This window comes from Leuresthes tenuis, unplaced genomic scaffold (assembly GCF_036924035.1).
Source record: "Leuresthes tenuis unplaced genomic scaffold, fLeuTen1.0.hap1 SCAF_3, whole genome shotgun sequence".
NCBI lineage: Eukaryota > Metazoa > Chordata > Actinopteri > Atheriniformes > Atherinopsidae > Leuresthes > Leuresthes tenuis.
The window spans coordinates 14,262,977-14,285,559 of NW_027325357.1; the positions used below are offsets into that span (position 1 = coordinate 14,262,977).

General features: G+C 38.5%; 1 protein-coding gene across 3 annotated transcripts in view; it reads left to right on the forward strand.

Annotated features, from left to right (window-relative positions):
- kaznb (kazrin, periplakin interacting protein b) overlaps nt 1-22,583 on the forward strand; it is a 97,569-nt gene that overhangs the window by 51,020 nt on the left and 23,966 nt on the right. For all 3 annotated transcript variants that reach the window (XM_072381947.1, XM_072381948.1, XM_072381949.1), the window contains exon 3: nt 14,960-15,067. In XM_072381947.1, coding sequence (XP_072238048.1) covers nt 14,960-15,067 — 108 coding nt within the window. The remainder of the gene's footprint in view (nt 1-14,959; nt 15,068-22,583) is intronic.

The following is a 22,583-nucleotide window of genomic DNA, read 5'->3' on the forward strand; positions in this document are numbered from 1 at the left end:
TCAGACTGTCATCCTGGCAGCTGCCGAGGAGGTTGCTCTGTCTCCCTTTGAAACGTAGTTTCATCAGACAATAATGTTTTCAGCCCCGAACATAAAAGTTTCACATGAGATTACATGCGTTTGTTACGTTTTCATGACGCACCAATAACCTGCAGCATGTCTGAAAATTGCAATACTGATCGAATTTGTTGGCCATTACAGGGTTTCTGTTTAATTGCCGTTGGCAGAATTATATCAGCAAACCTCAAATTTGTGTTCCCTTTTTAACACGATTTAATTCCATGAATGATGGGTGGTGACTATTTTACAACAAGACACTCCGTTTTGTGTTAACGAATGAGTATGTCATAAAGAAAAGGTGGAACTACGACTACAGTACATACTAAGGAGTTTGTGGACATTTTTTCAAAACAATTTTGATTCAAGGACTGTAAAGATACAGTATCACAGTGTCACACTGCCACTATGTTGCAGAAAGATGTTTGATATCATGCTGTACTGGCCACTCACATTGGTTGAATGGAAAAAAAATAACCGCTAAAAGATGATGTTCTTGATGTAGCATATTTAAGCCTATTAGACACAGACTGGATGTACAAATAACAATGATAAATGTCAGAGGGTTCCGAATAAGACCTCCCAGAAAATTGTAGCCACTAAATTACAGAGAATCAGTATTGTTGGGATGTGGTGTCTCTGCAGAGCCCAGAGGACACTAAAACCCACCCATCTGCTGTCATTGAGCTATTCAGATGTTTCTGCGGCAGTATCAGCAGATGTTTTATTTGGCTGTAATTGAATTTATTTTTCCTTCACCAGAAAAGTAGTTATATTCTATATGTAAATTGTGCTTGCTGCTTGCAGTTGGTTCACTTTAGTGCTGCAGTCTACCTCCACGCCTGTGCACACTGGTTAGCCGTAGAACATGGATATGGAATGCAGCCATTGTTAATACACCTGTGGCTGTCTTACAATTTCAAGACAAAAGGCGGCAGAGAAAAAGGTCCACCTGCTACCTGGTAAATAAAGATATTTCTTTTTTATTATGCCCTTAAAGAAGTATGTCGTATCTGACAGCTCTTTGTCTTTGTGCTCGGTCCATCTGTCAAGCCTTCGTGCCAATTTCTCATTGTTTGGATATCTGGTGCCCCCAGTTCTAGATTAACCCCTTCCTTGTGTTTCTAGGTATTCCCTGGAAGTTTCCCTGTATTCCCCTGTATTTTGGGGCTTTCTGGACTTTGGGCTTTAGCTGTCACTTTGTAGGGGACCTCTGCTTCAGGTGTTCAAGTCTGGATTTTTGGACAGTACATGGTGTCTTGTAATTCCTCTGATGATGAACTGACATTTGATGAAAAACTTCTTTGTGTAAATGCATGCAACAACATTTTGTGAGACAAATGACAGGCAGGGTAACAAGATGAAAAAAAAAAAAAACAACAAAAGAGGAAACAAAACTTAATTGAGTGCAGGTTGAAGACTGTGTAAACATGATGGCTGCAGAACAGTGAAGTTGCTCATTGGTTTGACTCCATTTTGAAACTCGTTAGTTGCATAGTTCATAGTTCAGCACTATGCCCATCAATGGCCTCTGGCTCTCAGCGAATGGTGAATCTGACTGATAACCAGACATACATTAGCAGCTTGCCATTTACAACATAGACCCGTCTAATATACTCTTCTTTAATGTTCTGTTTAACTTTAAATGGTCACATAATTCCCAAAATTAACTATGTAACTAAATTACAGTTGACCAAATAAACTCGTGAAAATGTTTACAGAGGTCACAAAATAATTCTCCAATAGACTTCTATGCAGACAGACTCCTTTTTGCAACCTCAAAAGTGTCCTTAAATCAAAGGCCTCCGCATTGGCCTCATTTTTCAAATACCGAGGGTAAGTCCCTCTTCTGCAGCCTATGTGCAGACATTTTTCTCTGATCATTTCTTCCTCACTCACCAGTTGCATCATTTCTCTGTATTATTTAGCTCTGTGGTGCTTTAAGTGGTGAAACTCCTTGTTAGCTATTCATTAGTTAGCACTCACACTGATGAGTGCTGCTCTGAAATGGTTTTGAGATGAATTCCCAAAGTATCCTCTTAACCATGACTAACATGGTTGCGTCAGTCTCAGCTCGCAGAAAATATTTATATTTGCCTGGTTATAGTTGTCATAATTACCAAGAAATAACTGTTCATTTTGCTTAGCAAAACAGTTGCAGTCACAATTTTTGTATGAGGACGAAACCCCAAGTATTTTTTCTAAAGTTCTGATAATTACACCAAAGTCAGATATCTGCCATGTCATACTAATCTAATGTAAAGCTGGAGGTGCTTGAAACAAAAATGAGAACATTTCTTTTCATTCTGAAGTAGTCTGGAGGTCAGCATAAATTACACAGCAGCTGCAGGTTTGGAGATCCTCAGTAATTGGTAGATGGGTGAAGTACACAGTGCTAAGAAGAGTACCCAGATTGTGGACAGCATATGACATGTGCTTGAAGCACTGCGGTTAAGCTGTAAAAGTTGGCTGTGATGCTAATTAGCACATCCACTGTCATCCAACTAATTACAGTCTCACGTAGACTGCAGTCCTGACAGAAAAGGTGAGGGTGGATAGGTTATAATTGTGGATGATCTGTTGTATAGGAACTAATCTCTGCAGTTTTTTGATGCCGTAAGGACAGAGGTAAGTGGTCAGCTCCTATCCTGAATGGACCTGTGCCGAGACATTAGTCATTCTGAGTGGTGCATACTGCTGAGCAAAAGCTGATTCAGATTCTTATTGAATTGTAAAGTGTTGCAATGAGAAGGCAGTGACCTTAAAGACTTTAGGATCCATTGTAACATTAGCTGTGAGTAGTAGTCATGGTGTGGACAGCTCTCTAAGTCATTTTTCATTTGCTGAATTTTTTAGCATTACAGTAAAACTCACCACCAAAGAGGTCATTAATCACCACACCATACGAATACAGTTCTGTGTAAGATATAGAATGACTTTTCAATTTGTATTTCCCAACCTTATCCTTTCTCTATTGAAGAAAAGCATTTCTGCTTTATTTGATTATTTCCTGCAGAATATTTTCAGTTTTAACATTTGATCACTGAAAAAGGTTTTGGTATCATCAAACCTATTGGTGTCATTAAAAGATCACATCCATGTGTCCTTTCAGACACTCGCACCACCTCACTGAGGTTCTTCTGTGTTACTTACACAATAAATAGGAATTTATCACAATGAAAAAAGGAGCATACTTAAATTAATTGCTTCAGTTAGTAAAAAGCTAATTAATCTTGCCCAAAAGTACAACGTTTAATGTTCAAGTTGATTGAATACACAGTGTAAACTGCCATCAACAAACTAGAAAACTAGATTAGATTACCATGAAAAAGTGCTTCATATCGACTATAGCTCAAATCTTTTTTCACCAGAAGATAATGTGCTGTTGTTCATGAAGGTTGTGCGAGATTTTCTACTGCAAGACTACTTGGGTGCTGGAGATTAATGGATTGAATGAGATAATTTTGTTTTCTATTCATCCGTATGCATGTTGTCCTTAGGCCTGAGTTATGTATTCACTGTTTTGTAGTTTCACTTCTAACAAATGAAGCCCAAGTTTGTACCCATGGAAAATAAAGCTCATAAAGGCAGGCTTTCTCAGTCATAGCCATGCTTGAGAAAAAACTGATATTACATATTAATTTGAAAGTTTTATGTTGTAAGTCTTTTATTTGCTGGTTGAGAAGTCACTGCAGCAAAGGAACAGATTTTGAAAGTTTGCTGTAGTCTTAGTTTCTGGTTGCAACATGGCAGAAGAGCACTTGTGTTTTTGTCACTATGCTTGGTGCCAGGCAAACAGCATGACTTTGTGTTGTCTAAGCTTTGCTGCAGTATTTGACAACTATAATAGACAGTCATGGAAGCTCCAGCTGGCAAGCCATGCTGACAATAAGAGAAAGACATGTCATACCATAATAAAGTCTTTTTAAGATTAATAAAACATGCTGCCATGTGATTTGAAAGTAATTTTTGCTCCAACAAAGATGCAGTTAAGCTTTGCTGTGCTGAGCTGTTGTACATTGAAGTTTATATTCAATTCAGTTTGAAGATGGTCTGTTGGCTGGCAGAGCTGACAGCGTGGGTTCCAGCATGGGCTAGATCCATCCATCCAACAATGGCCGGTTTGTCTGGGCCCAGCCAACCAGATAGTCTCAGTTTTATTATTTACACCTTTCTCCAGCTTCTCTCTTGGTCAGCACTTCTAGTCATATACAACACATTGTGTTAGCTGTTATACTGAAGCAGCCACTGACTCCAAGCGCTGAGCTACTGTGTTGTATTATTCAGCTTGGTGAGTGGTGACGGTTTCTCTCCCACTGGAGCCTTTCAAACTTATTAGGTTCTTGGAGTTATTCTTTATTTCTTGGAAACTTTTTAAGTCTCATTTTGATTGAGATAACTAGAGTGTAAAACGAACTATAATTCTGCTTTGGAAGACTATAGATACTAAAGATAGATGATCCCTGTCCATCCTCTGTTCCAAGTCTGCATTCCAAAGAGATGAAGGTCCTGCTTGGATCCTGCCACTGTAGCTTTGATGGGTGTGGCAGGAAAGTGTTCCACCAGTATCCATCTTCAGGGGGATAGAGGACAGCAAAATGTGCCAGGCGTACTGCCATCACCGTCACAAATTTTAACCAGAAGCAGGAAAGGCATTAACACATCGAGTTTTACAATTTGTTTAGTTGTTTAAATGCAGGATTTCTTCCAGGCAGATTTTCCCGCTTAATCTTCAGTTTAATGCTGTCCTCATCAAGCCTTACTAGTCCAACAAAGTCAGGGGTCATTGGGTCATGGCAAGGCCCATCATGATCTGCAGTGACCAGCTGCGGCTCAAATAATCAACCAGATGAGCCATTTATAATGTGTGCATGTGTGTGCAGAGAACATTTTTGAGTGTCTTTTTGTATTTTAATCTTGTGTTGGACATATATTGCATTTTCAAAATATAAATTGAGGATACTGCATCATATTTGTCTTTGCTGAGATGCTTTAAGAATGACTTAAAACAATGAAAAAAACAACTTAAAGCAGGTTCTGAATGTGTTCTTCACCAGTGTGGCAGCAGAGGACAGGCCCATGTCAGTCCCTGTCTAATCCAGCTGAATTCTCTGTGCTGCTCTTTGACAAGGCTCTTTCGGATTAGTGTTCTGTACTGACAGTAGCTAATCCACCGGGGTTACAGACAAATTTATTATCTGGGCCATAATGGAGTCCACATTTTTAACTGGTTGAGCTACAGTGATGATAATACCAAATGCTTGATGGACTACCCTACATGTGCCCCATGTCTACATCTTAAGGTTGCCAGCATGAAGGATGATGTGATTTTTTTCCAACTCTTTATTTAATCACTGTACACAGATTGCTTATCATTAAGCTTCAGTGTGTTGCAGCTCAGTTTTGGCAGGCCAGCCCCACTGTGAGTTTTCATCAGCCAGAGTGGTTGATCACATCAGTCAGTATATCATCCCATGGTGACTCCAAGGTTAGACATCATCCCGTAACCTTGTTCTCCCGATAGTATTGTTATGAATAATGAACTCAGGTAGTCTCTGCTCTCATGAGTTCTAAAGCTGTTTTGGGTCCAACATTACAACATGCTGTAGCTGAACCTAAGCACAGGATTCAGCGCTGAAATTCTGATATTGTTTTGGACTGGAGTGTGAGACACTCTGAATGAACTGAATCTTTTCAATTACTTATTCATTGTCAACCTAATTTCAAGTTCTTCTGTCCTCTCCCTCACCAAAGATGAAATGGCTGTGTTGTGAAAACACACTCTCTGTTTTTTGTTCATATGTTTTGTACAATGCATTTCCACATTTAAAACAAATCTTACAAATTTAAAATTCTATTTGTAAAGATTATGTGATATGCTAAAAACAAAAAATCCTTTGTTATTTGATGTATTCCTCCCCAATCTTGTTCAAAAGATTTTTATGGTCTTGATGATTTTTTGATTTGCAACATAGCAAATCTCAGGGTTTCTTTACTTAAAACAGAAGTTGTTTTTGAGTAGCTGAGCATGTTTAAAAACCAAAGGGACTTGGCACAAGTGAAACTTGGCAGATCAAAAGATCTGATTTCTGTTTCATTTCACAAAATGCCTCTAGTGTCTCATAGAAAATCTAAACAAAGTAGCTCCCTCTGCATGCTTCACATGTAATGAATCAATCAATAAATCACCAAAAACATGCATCGTCCAATTTACTTTAAACTTTGTGTGTCCAGTTGTGTCATGAGTTGTTATATATGTTTAGTTATAACCAAGACATCTGTCTTTGAGGGTCACTATACAATTTACAAGAAGTTTCCATGGCTGTATGTTCTACAAAATTTAAAGGGCTCCATGACCTATGCATGTTTATTCATGTAAATAATCAGATCCAATTAATTAAATAAGTAACACCCTGATGTAAAAAGAAAACAAGTGATGTTCAATGTCAGAAAAGTGGCCTAATACACCTCGACATATTAAAGAAAGAGCAACAATTACTGGATGGATTATATGGGGAAAATTATGTAATCACATTGAATATATTATCAAGCCTTGCAACAGAAAGTTTTCAGCTACAATTAAACACCACTGAACATGACTTCACACGGTTTGGGATCAAATGTCAGCATTCTCCACACTTCAGTGTGTTGCTTTTTAAAAATCCTTCCTTTATTTTTTGCACAGGCATCATTCGAGTGAGAAAACAATTCAACAGACCTGCAGACTTTTGAGCAGAGTAGCACCAGCCATAACAACAGTAACCCTGGACACTCTTCTTGCTCAAGCAATTTCTCTTCATTGATGTAATAGATGTGCCCCTGTAGGCTCTTTTTTTCCTCATGTTTCCTCAGGGAAGGCAGCTGTTGTGCTCTTAATGACAACACAGCATCCACAGGCTATGGATCACAGCAGCCTTGGAGCAGCCTTTCAGGCATATATCATATGACGCCAGGAGTATTGATTCCCTGTGCCATGGATTATTATGAACACAGATTAACAGACAGTGAGTTTTCAGCTCCAGGCAGAGTAAAATGTTGCTGCCATGTTCTGGGTGCATGTTAAGGCTGAATAATAGATTTGTGACAGCTCAGCCTTCGATACATAGCATGCATTCCTTGTTCCCATCTGTCTCCAAGGAGGAGTCATTGAGCTAATTCTCTAACAATATAAAGACAGTGTTGAATACTAAGTCAACTTTCTCCCGACAAATTTTACTACTGTTGTCAAAACACTATCTGACATGTTTACAGGCAGTGTTTATGGGTTATTATGGTTTTTTTCAGTATTTTGTTTAATTTCCTGATTTCATATCTAACTCAGTGATAAAAGAGATTTAATTCTACTTTATCATCGCGGTCCATGTCTGAATCTGGTAATGATACCTAACAGGGGAGATGCACAGTGCTGTGGGAGTGTTTGTCGGTGTTCTGCGTGCTGGGATTTGGCTCTTTTCCATGTGTCTGATAATAACAGGAGGAACCTGCAGGCTTTGAGGTCAGGGATGAACACTCTCTCCTTGTGAAGTATTTGTGCTCTGAATATCTCAAATGAACTCTTTCCTGAATACAACAAAATTCCTCTGTGTTGTTTAAAAAGTTAAGAAACCCCAAAGTCCTAAATTCCTTTAGCTTAGTTAATTTATGTACTGTTTTCACATCTGTGAAATTCTATTTAAAGTGTTTCAAATTCCTCTCACATTATGTTGCATTAGTTTAAATGCATGAGCGGAAATAATTGAATTTTGAATGCTGGTTATTGTCATGCCAGGGGAGATAATTACAGTGCACCGCAGAAAATAGTTCGATTTTTCAGAGCTTTACATTTTATGAATATGAGTAATTTTACTAATAGAACTCTACTCCATCATTTTAAAACCTTTTACTTTTGCCTCAGTGCATTTAACGATCAGTTCTAAGACACTCTTTAAGTCAGTTCTTTCTGCAAAGTTCATGCGCAGAGTGCAAACAAGATATTAACAAGCAAATTTCCCGTCGGTATCAATTAAACCTTCTCTGTGGTTGAGAATCTATAGAAACAATAAACCTTAGAGCAAACCTCTGGACTGTATACCAGTTAGGTCTCAAATGAACCCACTGTTAAGCCATTTTCACACATGAACACATGAAGATGTTCAGGAGAAAGTGCGGACGATTTGATCAGGTCTTTTTCCACAGTTGCTGTTCACACAAACACATCACAGCAGGAGGCTTTCTGCTTGAGATGCGCTCTGCTGACTGAAAATGTAAAGAAGAAGGTGCAGTGGAATGGATGTCTAGAGCGCCCACGAGGCAGCATGGGATGCTGAAAGTACTTTGTAGAAATCGCTGTTTCCTCTCCAAAAGATTGAGAATAGCAGACAACATAAGCACTGAATATATATACTGTATATATATATATATTCAGTGCTTATGTTGTACTAAATATAGTACGATATATATATATATATATATATATATATATATATATATATATATGTGTGTGTGTGTGTGTGAGTATCAAATGTAACAAGGAGCAAGTAGAAAGCAGCATACAGGTTAGCAGAAAATATTTGCTGAGACGCTCATACTCTGGCTCACCCAGTGACGTTCCAGAGATATAACTTGGGGACTGGGTGGAAAATCTCTGCAAAATGTCCAGAGCGAATGTTTTGGACATTTGTGTTCCCACACACCACTGCTCCAGAACATCTCTAGAACATTTCAGGACTCCAGCGTGTGTGTGACAGTGGTTTTAGACACGCCTGGTAATAACACAGCGTATCAGTTCATCATAGTATATTGCAAGTGCTGTGTATACATGTTTGTGTCAGTCTTTCATCATGATGCATCACATGTAGCAGTGTTACTGACTGCATTTCAGCCCGTTGTCACTCCACAGATATCTCAGCATGTTTTCTTCCTTTTCAGTGTGATGACTGATGAGAGAATGAATGTCTCTGCTGTGTGATGAAACGACTGCCAGCATAATTAAAGGCTGGCTGAGGGTGGGCAAAGATGAGCTGTCTGCACACTCAAGATAGTTGGCTCTATGTGTCTCTGCTTGAATACCTACTCTGACTCCTGCTGAGTGTTTGTCTCTTCTTCCCATCGTGTCCCATACATGTCGCCTGCATCCCTCGGCCAAGCCATAGCTAGATGTTCCCACTATCTTTGGGTGTTTCTGCAGCCATACACTGTATATGTAGCTAGTCAGTGTTTTCCTGTTCAATTCTTGCAAGGCTCTGTCTTTGCCGTGAGGTTTGAATGAAAATCTAAGGGATTTTGTCACTCCGTTTAATTAGTTTTTTCAGATGAGGTGTGTGTTTCCATTCCATTTCAATTCAATTTTATTTTATTTTAAGCTAACCAAATGACATTTGTGGGGGGGAAATATCTATTTGTCATCCTGATGATGCGAGATGTGAGACAGGACTCAACTCTGACAACATTCATATCCAGGCTGAAAACAGTTCTATTTAGCATATGACAACTGAAAGTATTTTATCTGCACTCTTCGCTTTTAATTTAATTGATTAATGATTATTTTTATGTTTTATGGATTGATTTTATTTGCCTTCTTGTGATTTTATGTAGCTGTAAAGCACTTTGAATTGCCTTGTGTATGAATTGTGCTCTACAAATAAACTTGCCTTGCCCTTATTGGTACAAAAAAACATCCTCATTAACTCACTGTGTTCCTTTTTGGTAATTTGTTTGATTGGTTTGATTATTAATACAAAAACTAGACAATATGGCAACTTCAGTCTCATCTAATGGTTTAAAGTGGAATTACAGTAAAAAAAATTTAATTCTGAAAGTAATTCAGTTGTATGTTTACTATTTTTCTCTACAGAGAGCACCTTTAAACCTCTTAATGATTTAAAATCTCTGTTCAACTGAAATTAAAATATTTTTTATCTCCACAAATATGTTCGAGCTACAGTATGTCACTGAGAGACATTTTTTCTCTATAAAGAAAAAGATTGCATCAAACAAAATGGAGCAAATTGATGTTTTATTTTAAAGTTTAGCATTTTTCCTTGACAATCAGTCTCTGTAGATGGAAAACTTATTTCCATAAAATCACTCAAAGTATTTTTTAAACCAGCTTTGTGTAACATGGTGCCGTCACTCACCTTTCACAAGCATGGCTGGTACTACAGGGGCGAGCTACTACTACCGAAAACCAGTTTGTAAAAGTGCATATCCACCCCCATCTCGAAGTTTGAACCAAGAGTTTAAAAAAACACTTTATTTGACATAAATTGTTCCTCCTGTTTAGGTCATGTTTTTAAGACATTTTAAAAGCAAAAATGTACAATTGTACATAATATTGTTGATAATGATTCAGTTTAATTTCTTTGGCTTTGTTTTAGGGTTCTCATAATATGCATGCTCACTCAGTCACATAACAAGATAGAGCCATAATTAAACAGCTCATTTAGATGTTCATGATTTTCTTGGAGACTGTTTGGGCATTTTTACACTCTAATATTCAAAAACACATTACTAAGTATGTGCACCAAAATGGCCGCAAGGCGTGCTTTAGGGAAATATGTTTCGTGGTGATGTTGCCAAATGCAGGAAGAAAAGCCTGGACTACGAACAAGGTGGTTCAGTTGTGGTGTCGTCTGTGTGAAAGTTCTCTTATTTGCTGATCTATGTGGTGTTATGACCCTACTGCAAATACTTTCAACGTGATATTAATCCCAGCATATGTGTAACTAGTCATAGCAAGTGAAAAGACCAATGTGCCTGTGCAGGACATTACATAAAAGCTGGGCTCTCTGTCTTTTTTATTCATTTTTTAATGATGAAAAGACATTGAAAACTTCACCTGCTAAAATCCAGTTTCAAATCAAGTTTTATGTTTTCATGTCCATAAAATATTTAATGTGTGATAAGACATGTTGATGAACAAGATCAGCTGTCAATGCTTAGGCTGGGGATTTCAGGTTTAAACCGACAGAGCGCCACTGACAGTCTCAGAAAGCCGATGCATGTTCCACGTAGAGCATTGGAGGAACCGTTCCGGACTTCTAGTGGGGTGGGTCTGTACAGCTATTTTGCATCCACTGTGACAGTAAGAGGAAGTAAGTTGAGGGCGAGTGGGGGCTATCAGCCACTCAGTCTCACCAATTGAGTTGGCACTACCTGCTAGCTGCCAGGACTGGGCCCAGGCCAAGCAAGCAGGCACTAGCAGCTGGGACTCGGTGGAGGTATGAGCAGGGCCAGTTAAGTATTTTCATAGATCTACATTCGACCTAATCTGGTCAAAGTTGTCATGTCTTAGATGGATTTCTTTGCAACGTTGTCACAGAAGTGCATCCACAACTGGAGAGCAGTAGTGTTCATGCCGATTTGTTTGGCAAAGACTAAATCAAATGCAGACATTACAAGGTATTTAACTTTGACTGCCAAAAAAGATAGATGGAAATTTTTCAGTGCACTGTGGGGACTACAGCCCTTTGCCCAGATAAGAAGAGGAGAATCCAGGCCAGTGCAGAGCTGGACTGGAGTCTCAGAAGTCTCAAAGGCAGCAAAGTCCCTGCAGTGCCCACTTTGTGTCTCAAAATGTAAAACTGACTGCAACTACCCAGAGAACAATTATATGCATAGAAGAATACGTATGCATGCAGATTTTCCTTCATTTAAACACCGGGATTTTAGATGACGCCATTCAATTGCTCTATTAGAAATGTCTGACCATTTGGTTGTCAAAAATAGTTTTGGGATCTTTCAATTTCTCAGCTTATTTGATGAGTTTATGAATTATAAAGTTTATTGATATAATAAGTGTGGTTCAAGTTAACAATGTAATAAATACCATCCACTGTCCCAGACTAAGCTAACATGTACAATATGTTCACAGTAGGAGTAATTTCTATTAGTATGACTTGTCCTGAATATTTTAACTTGTTGAGCACTGTGAAATTACTATTACCAGCATGCTGATATTCTCAAATAAAGAGAAAAGAAAGACAGTAAAAAAATAAAGTTTTAAAGTTTTAAAAAGTAAATAAATCAGAAATAGTGCCAGAATAAAATTTTCACAAGTATACATCAGAACTCTGATCTAGGAAATAGCATTTTGTGATTGAGTCATTTCATTATTGAGTATACAAAAATTACAAACGAAAATAGACCTTTACTAAAGACGTTTATTGCAATCTGGTGACTGAACAATGTTTTATACCCTCCAGGATTTCCAGAAATATGTGAAAGCAATAATCCTGTCTACACAAAAGCCATTTTAAGGCCATGAGAGGTTCAAGTTTGAACTCATAGATGTATAATTTTGAGGAACATGAAGTGTTTTTTAGGGGATTAATAACCACTGGAGTGGGACCTTAAAGGTATTCCATTTGAAGGTCAACTGCCCTAGATATTCCCATTTAATAGCACCACATTAAAGAATTAAAAGCACATTTATTCCACTGGTTGGCCATTCAAAGAGAGTAAGTACCGTCTCAACTGTCAGTCAAAGACACACAACAGTGCTCCTCTTCAGATGTTTGGGGTCAAAAGGAGAGTATAGCACAAAACAATGTGTTCTTTCTTTCACAAATTCTAAGTAAGCAATAAATCTGTTGTGGCCTTAACTGCAAAGATAATTTGTTTTCAGTGGCCTTGAACTTGATTTAATTTGGATATACTGGATGATAAAAGGTCTAATGAGCCTTAAATTCTTATGCAATATACTATTTTTATGTGACATGAGAACAAGAAAATAAAACTGAAGAGTTTTCTACAATCAGCACTGTTTAGGGCTGACAGTCGACGATAATGTTCAGTATAACCTTTAACCTCTCTCCGTTAAGGTCCAACCAGGCAGAAATAAGATGGTTGGACATACTTCTTTCTTTTTTTTTCACTACAGCCCACATACTTTATAGTACTGACACAATGGCAGGAAGTTTCCTGGGGAAACACAATGGACTGCAGATAATCACATACTCGAGGGAGGTCAATTTAAAAATCCCCAAACATCAAAAATATGCTGGAGGTGAAGCATAACACAAGTAATACTCAAGCATAAGGCACACATCTTCATTTGAAACATATGTAACAATTCAGGCTGTAAATTTATGTACTGACATCTTGATTTTTAAGCATACAAAGAGCCGACACCCTCAGGAAAGAGCTGTAATAGATTCTGAATTTGTCTCACTTCTAGCAGCCTCATCCTGTCTGTCCCTCATTATTGCTGGTGCAAAGTAAAGCAGTCTTAGAGCAGCCGTGCATAAACCTGCCTGCTGTCCAATCTCCATATTAAAGACCAAAGTAAAGGTCAGCTTTACAACACCTAAATAGTTATTGACAAGTCAGAAAGATGGAGGAGGCCTTCAAAGGGAGGGAAGGGTCAGTAATCTAGACAAATACCAAACAGTTGTGAAATTAAAACTTTGAAGTTTGCAGATTAGGAGGGAAGACTGAGATCACTGCTAAAGGAGAGTGGTTTTACAAAAGGTACAGCTCAGAGGGCACTTCAGTGTAGATACTTAACGCAGTACTAATGGAATGAGTGTGTGGTTATTGGAGAAAACACTTTAATTTAAAAAATAGTTTTGCATGTACTCTGGCAACATTTCAGGAAACACAATTAGAGCATCTGAGCTTGCAAACTTCCACCAAAGCTGTATAAAAAGATTCTGGATCCGGATCTGGATGCCGATACAAAATTCTAAGTGAAGCTTCAGTAAAATGTTCATATCATAAATCTTTGGGTAATCCTGCAAACAAACTGATAAACAAACTGCACCAAACACATCACCTTCTTGTCATGTTTTTTTCAGAATTTTCAGAAAGTATCACATAACAAAATACAACTGTTTTGTTTGCTATTTTGTAGCTGTTTAACAATGTGTTTTTAAGTCAATCAACAAATCAATATCTCTCAACAAATCAGCACCAGAATTCCACAAGCTGGTTTTTATTTCATATTTAGAAAAAATAAGAAAAGCAGGTTTTTGCCTCTTTGGATGAAAAGTATTAGGTCGAACTTTACAGCTCCTCTGACCTGACAAAGATTTAAATGATGCGAGTCACCAGTTCTTTCCGGACACCCCTCTGGACTGACTGGTGTCTTCTCAGATACGATGTGTTATCCCACATATTCCCAAAGAGGAAAGTTGTTATTCTTCTGTCGTCATCTTGGGAGTGTCCACCACAGCAATAATTTCAACCTGCTCGATTTGTTTCCAGTTAGAAAACAGCTACTTCTTCCACTGAATTACAACCACTCACAATACAGTCTATCTCCACCTGCACGCAGCCTAAGGCTTAGGCTGCAGCCTAATTTATTGACTGTAAAGCAACGGAGATGTGACTGATCCACATTTCTTTTCGTTTCGTTTTTAAAAGAGAAAATTTACTTCCGATTTGATTCACTCACTCATGAACAGTACATCTCATAGGAAAATCAAGTCTGTTACGTTCCAGTGTCTGCTGCACAAAAACACTCCCTGCCACAGGGTTGATATTGCATCCTCCAATAATTACATTATTCGTAAAGCATTTCATGTTTTAAACATGAGGGGAAACATTGAGAAAATGCGTCTGAATTTTTTGTGAAAAAGGAAAGTTCACAGGAGTCCTTGATCAGTATCTGTAGCTGTCTGGCTGTGAGGAGAGCACAAAAGGGCAGCAAAACTCTCTGAGAATTTCTTCTTGCCTCACAAGGTAGGAAGTAAAGGTAGAAGGGAATAAAATGTTTTTTAAAAAGAGCAACCAGGGTAGTAAAATATTAGCCAAGCATCACAAAATAGCTGGACGAAAATCCATCATTACTCGGGGAGTTTTTGTACAAATACGTAGAGTCTCATACTAACATTTAGAACAAAACGTTTTCTCAAAACTTATCATGAAACGTTTGATTCCTCTGACTCAGAGAAATGACATGGATATTTTCCTTTTCCTGCAGCTTCCTCAGTGCACCGCAGGCAGAAGACAGTGGTGACAGACATGTGCTACCCGACAGAGATATCCAGCCTGATGGACTTTGGCACTCCAGACTGCTCGCTAGGAAAAGGTACGTTGTTACTCCAAATCACGAGGCGTTGTCTTGGTGACAGCAGGAAGTGAGAATGGTGAATGATCCTGGCAGTTAAAAAGACACTGAGCTCTCAGCTTGACTGTGGGAGATCGCTGGAGCAAAGGCCTGTGCGGGCGAGAACAATCAGATAACAAGACTTTGTACCTGGCCACAAGGGCCAGGCTTTGATTTATCTCAGCAATATAACAAGTTTTGTCACCCAGCACAGAGTATCGTATTGCTCATGAGACCTCCACAGAAAAGCATTCTACTTGGCAAACCGGTTTGGAGTTTATCACTCTTTTATTGTAATGTGCAATTATTGGATCGCTGCAAGACCACTTATCTTCTAGAATCGCTGCCATCAGTATAAGAAATACAGTGTTTCAAAGAGAGGCTTGTGTACCTCAGAATGATGGTCCCCATTTCCTCTTGTGCAGTAATTACACTGACCAGCATTTATTCATATCACAAAATGTATTGATTAGCAAGTCTATTGATTTCACATGTTTTGTAGCTTAATCTTTAGGCCTTGTGACCATTTCTTTCTCTCATCCTAATTCTCGTCATTATTCTCTCTTCTTCCCATGCTGATATCAAACCAGAGAGTCTGAGCTTGCTATTTTAACCTGAAGCAGGCAGAGTGTGTTTAACGGTGGTGAGATAAGCCTTTTGATATTTCCAACAACAATGAGCAGCGACAGTTGTGGCTTCAGAAGCTCATTTTTCCTCCTCTGTCACTGTCCATCACTCTCCTCACCACCTCCTCGCTCTATAAGCCAAATCATAATGCCACTCCCTCCCAACTCTCTATCAACACACTGCAGCACGGTTAATGCAGACTGACAGGTCACCTGAAAGGAGACCAATAATGCAGAGGAGAGAGGAGGGTAAAAAAAAGGAGGTTTATAGGCTTTAATGTGAGCAAAGCAAATGAATGACACAGTGATCCGGGGAGTTAAGCTGGAGAATAAGGACACCGAGGAGTGGAAAATTTTAGACTGAGGAGGTGTCAGGACAAAAGCAATACTGTGAATAAGGCTCTGTTTAGCTTACAGGCAGGCCTCAGCATGACTGGAATTATAAAGTGGTACAATTGGTCAATAATGTCCATTCTGAATAGAATACTTCAGCGTCTCATAATGAGCATTTGTTAACAATTTCATTGTAAGATAACTGCAAAATAATGTGTCTTTTAACCTGTTACTTCATGTGTATTACATTAATCTTTATGTAATTTTACAGTACTTACCAACTTTTCATCTACAAAGAGTAATGAAAGCTGTTGCTTTTGGATTTCATTTCTATAATTCATTGCAAATTAAGAGAAAGTTGAAAACCACAAGCTGTGTTGGGAGTCACATGTTAAAGATTTGACTTAAGTAGAGACTTTGTGTAATAACAAGTAGTCTGGCTAATTTTTCCATGCAATATAATATTAAAAACACTGCTATGCTGCATAAGCATCAGTAGTATCTCATGTGATAGCTGGAGATAAGTCTCACTTGAATCAAGTTGTTCAGCAGGTCAGTTTCTGCTTCATAAACTGGTGTCTCCTTGTGAGCAACACACTGCTCCACATTTAATGAGTGCACCTGTGCTAACACACTCCAACAAGTGAACATGGCATTAGAGCCTCTCTAATCCATTACTGAGGTGAACAAACAACCCAGTCTCAAAGCAGAATGTGAAATTGTGACAATCTGATTTGTGTCCATGGACACAATAGTCACTGTTTTTTGTGCTTGCAGACATGAAAAAGAAACATGGAGGAACACAAAAACCTGCATTTCATGAAATATTAATAAGAAAGACTGCTGTATCACATTTAAGTGGCAACAAAGTCCCCATTTGGTGGTTGGGAGTCGAGTCCCATCCGAACCACTGATGCTTCAAAGTGACTTTACTTTGCAATGATATATTAGGTTTCAATTACCATCTCCTTGCACTTACAGTAACTTTCATTTATGTTTTATACATTACTGACTACTTGGTAAAGATTTTAAATAAAAATGACACGGTTAAGGCTAGGAAGACATCCTGACTTGAATAAAAACAGACAATATAATAAGAAACGATTAAGAATTGGTGTTTATCAGCATGAGTACAAAGATTTTTGAGACTTTAACGACTGCAAACTAGAAACATGATGCAACAAACATACCAGTCTTCTCATTTCTCTATTTATACATCCTCAGATTTTCTCCCACCTCCTGTCCTCGGGGCTAAGATCTGAGGAGAAACGAGGCAACAGGAGGCATTTACTAAGATGAGACTTTCCTATTGTGAGGCCGTCTTTTTAAACATTCAATATTTAAATTTGTTGTGTGGCACAGCTACATGTAGTTTCACTACTGTCCACTGCTGTGTTTTAAGATCAGTGTCAGATGAGCATTCACAGGGTTCATGACAATCCAATATTAACTTTTTAATCAACTGACAGCGTGGGATAATGCGACACACTCCTTTCATGCTTCACAAATTCCAAACGCAAATTTCACAAATGACCATCCTGTGAAACCTAGCTGCGTATCCTCTTCTCAGTTGACCCTGCTGTCTCCTTCACATGAATTTTAGGAAATGAGACTCCCTTCTTCGAGTTGCTTGGATCAATTTACAGGCCATAAGCAGGAAGAGGGAGGACACAGGAGACCAGGTGGCACAAAATAGAGAAATGTGACAAGCCCATGGAATGCTTAATACGACAGAACATGCGTGGTAGTTCAGCTCAGATCCATAAGCTTGAACACTTACAAGCTTAATTAACTACAGACAAGAGCATACAAGTATGTATCCGTGTCGTTTTTTGATCGGTACACCTGGCTTCCACCAAGTCCAGTTGCTGTGTGCGGGGAGAGCTGTTTGACAGAAAATACTTGTCTGAGGTGACGATTAAGGATTCAGGATCTGCTGTTTCTGCTTAAACTACTGTTAGCTGATTATCAGAATGCAAGGGTGAATATTTAACAATAATTGAATTTTATGAATGGCAGCAATTCTACAACAAATTCTCTGCAAATAAATGATATTTTATGTGGCTTTAATGTGCTTTGAACTAATATTATTTTTCCTCTATGAGGACCTCCTCTAATGACCAGCACAAAAAACATGCATTTGCAATATCTGCATTAGATTATAATATTTGTGCCATGATAACTATTGTTGTTGTTGCAACAGTTTGTCTCAGCACAGATCAGTCAGAGAGCTCTGCGGTTATCCACAAGCTGTCCATGCGTGATTGACAGATCTATTGCCTTATGTGAAAACTATCTGTTTAGATTACATTTGATCTTTGCGCGAAACTAAAACGCTAAGTGTCAACCTCTGACAGGTAAGACAACCAGCTAGGCTGCTCTGAACTGCTGTCACATCTTTAAATACATAATAAGAACTAACTCTAATTTGTCTTGCACACAAACAGAACACATCATGCTTACACTTTAGTATGCTACTTGTGTCACTCAAGTGCTTATAAACCAAAAACTCCATTATAGGTTTATGTCCAGGCAGGCCTTGCAGGCTGAATTCACTCTCCTCAAGCCACCTGTCTGTATCTGCCTTAGGCATAAAGAGCCCTGAGAGGTAAAATGGAACAGCCATAACCTTATTTACTCTGTCCGCTCACATCCACGGTCTCATCTAACATGACACAGGCGGCCCTTAGTCAGCACCAAGCAGCAGAGCAATCAAATGCCTGGAAGGTTTGAGATAACATGGAAAAGCCTGTACTTGTAAACATATCTGAGTGTGTAGAGGTGAGGTAATTTGGTTTGAACCATGAACTTTTTTTCACTGTTATGATTGATATACTGGCACATTTACATTTAAGTTTGCACAAGCAGCTTTCTATTCCTATTTCCTCTGGTGAATGAGTAATATCTAAACTTATGTGGACTCAAAGAGTGTGCACAGCTTTTACACAGCGGGGTGTTTTGTTCTTTGTGTAGCTGGTGAGTCTAATTACATGCACTATCCTCTGTTAGCTCTCAGCCATCAGGTGGAGTGAGAGCTCCACAGCTGGTTTGTTACCTGAGGCCTGAGGTGCGCTTTGTTTTCCCCTCCCCCTCCTGCTTGTGTCAGAGGACGATGAAAAGCAGAAGTGGGCGTGGGTGAAAGTTGTCCAAGCTGCGTCTGGGTGTGTCGCTGAACAGGTACACAGAAAGCAGTAGAGACAGAGAGTCGCATTCAGAGGGGGAAAAAAAAAAAGAAAAGCAGCACGAAGGTGGCTGAGTGGCTTTTAGGGGAAAACTTCCTGGTAACCTGCCTGGGTGGAGCCACAATGAGCACAGCAGGGAGCGGCCGGTACTGGTGGTGTTGTGAGTGAAATTTGAATGGTGTGTGCACTGGCCTGTACATATATGAGCGCGTGGGTATTTTTTTTTTTTCACATGCTATGAGAGCTCACACCATAGTTTACAGTGGAGTCAAGCGGAGCCCTTGGTGAGGAGGACATGAGGTCCGAGAAGGAGGAGGGGAAGGCCGGTGAGTTAATGATAGAAAAGAGATAGTAAAGAAAAAAATAAGTTCTGTTTGTGTTAGTGTTGGCAACGAGTAGATTCCATTCTGATGTGGATGTGTTTGTGCTTTGATTAATTATGTAACAGAAATTTGAGGATCAAAACAGAATTGGTTCCCTTGGGAAACTCTAAATGTTTGTCATTGAATGTACTACACTGAGAATAAGATACAGTGTTGAGGAAAGCATTTTCTTCAATGGCTGTTCTGAGGTTCATTTTCAAGCACTTGAGTTTTTGTATGTTGTTTAAACTCCTACTCCCTTATCATTCAGATACTGAACTGAACTTTCAACATATTTATTTGATACCTATAAATAATTGTGACATTGAATATCAAAAATGTAAAAATGTTTTCTTGAATATATTAATTCTTGGTTATATTTATTGGTTTTTAAAATATCAGCTGACATCTTAAAGTACATAAATTTACAGGTTTGTCATTTTATTACATTATTTGGCATTTCAGTCACTTTTATCCACTGTGATTTAGGCAAGGATACATCGATATGTAGACTGAGGGAGATGGGGATTAAAGCAATCTTCCAATTAAAAGACATCTACTCAACCTCCTAAGCAACAGCCAACCAGAACCTTGTCACTTTACATGTAAAATGTTTCATTTTAGTGCCTTTCCCCCCTCGACCAAGAGGACCTGTGCGCTCTGAATGGACAGCTTGATGCTTGAAACTGGTCAAGTGTAGGCACCTGCTCATTCTTTGTTGTAAAGTGTACCAAAACACTTGATAGGTCATATAGGTTTCTTTGTGATGTCAGCAAAAAGCCTAAATTACAAACTAGGTCTTTAAATCCACCATAAAATTCTGCTTACGTGTTTAATACAGCTTTATACAACCAATGATGTGTTATCATTTGAACACTTAAAAATGTAAGTCTGAGTGCTTCCACTCATCCTTTCTGCATAATAAATACTTATACTTTTGATATTCAAAGGCTATACCATAAAGATTGTATGACTGTTCAGGTCTTTTATATTTGCCTCTGTATTATATTAATTTGGCTGAGTATTGATTCCTCCATGGCAACTGTGCTCTAACTGAGGCTTATTTTACATTTCATTTTCATACTCTCAGGAGCTTTTTACTATAAAAGCTGATTTGTATAAATCTATGTCATATCCCAGTCTTACTTGCTGTAAGTCTAAATGCTGCTCTAACCTACATGCTGACCTGCTGTTCATGCGGACGATCGTTTAATCTCCTATAAGCATTTTGCATGAATTGAGTAGTGTTGGTCAAATACCGCACAGTATTATAGACTTTAGTGGCTCAGCAGACAAACAGAAGATAATACAGATTAACAATAGCAATTAGGTGTTTCACCTACTAAATAACAATGCATTAAGATGTATAAAGGTTAACTAAACATGCTGAGAAATACTTTGGTGTTTGACTAGTCCCTGATAGTTTGCCTTTATTCTTTGCATGGATGTCAGGATTAGTTTTTTGAAAGTTAGTGCTCATGTTTGTGTGTCCACAGTAATAAATAGTTGGAATCCAGTGTGTTTTTAGGTGACTCTTAATACAGCTGATGTACTTTGTACTCTGAAGGTCATCAGAAGATAATGAGTTTGACTGTTTTGCAACAGACAGACTACCGCTGTCAGCATTGTCTTGAAATTCATCACAGAGACCATTAGACTCAACATGTGCCACATCGTCAAGTCGTTGCGTTTTATTTTGTTTCACATACAGCGCTGTGTGAGCTGCAGCCAATCAGCTCTCATATCAGATCATATATTGCCATGGTTTGCATTATTTAACCTTCTCAGTAAAACTTGAAGGACGCTTATCTATCTTGCATTATGTTGACATGTTTACACTTTAATCACTATAAAATGTTTTGACTGCCAGGTTCACTTATTATAAGCAACTTTGCATTTTATTTTTAAAGAACCCAGATGCTTGTTTTGGGCTTGTTTGCATGAGACCTTTTCAGGTATGACTTTCAAGCTGATGCGCCTTTGTTGCATATCGGTTTCATGTGTGAAAGTACAGAAGCAGCAAGGGGAATCAGACAGGATCCACTGCTGATATGCCTCTAAATGGCAAAGGAGGTAGGAACAGAGGTGAAATTGGCTATGCCTGTAAAGGCAAGCTGGTATTGCAGAATGCGGCAGTCTAATCAGCTAAGCTGTCCTCGTTGAGCTGATTCTGTGACACCGGCTTGATGTGAGTAAGCTTGCATCAGTAGGCTGCCTCTGTCTGGCATGTGTAAATTACTAAAGAGCAACAGTGATGTCTTTTTTTGCAATATGCCTCAACAGATATGTGAAAATGGCTATAGATTGAGTTATTTGTTTCTATCATTAGATATGGCAAGACTAACTCCAACAGGAGTTGGTGTAGAACAGAGGAGTTCTTGGTTTTGGAGTGAGGAAAAATATGGATACACTATAGGCTTTGGATGGCCCCAAATATTGTGGTGACATAGAGGAATGTAGTGTTGCACATAACTGAGCTATTCTCTGTAACATGTACACGTTAATATTAAAGGGATATCTTATACGCTCCTCATATAAAAACCATCATCAGGACAGTGTCTGAGTTAGAATAATGTGAATAGTCAGACTATTACTGTGCATGTTCACTTGACCAGTGTTACTGTATATAGATAGTAAAGGTTTTGCATTTGCCCTTTTGGAATCCCATACTTTAATATATACCCTTTTTGCTTTTCTGTATTTATAATGGAAATTTTAAATGGACTTTAAAATATAACATCAAACTTGATTTTGTACGTATACTAAAGGGCAACCACATGTCTACCTAACACTCTTCTATGAGATACTGTTTCTTAATTTCTTTCTTTGAAGTGGATACAGGATGACATATGAGTCACAAACTTTGCTGTCCAGAGAAATGTCTCTGCCTCATGCATGGTTCATAATTTGTAAGAAGTTGGGCACGTTTGCTTTTTCTGATATCTTTTTTACTTTTCACCGGCACAAACTGGTGAAAACAGAGACGGAGGTCCTT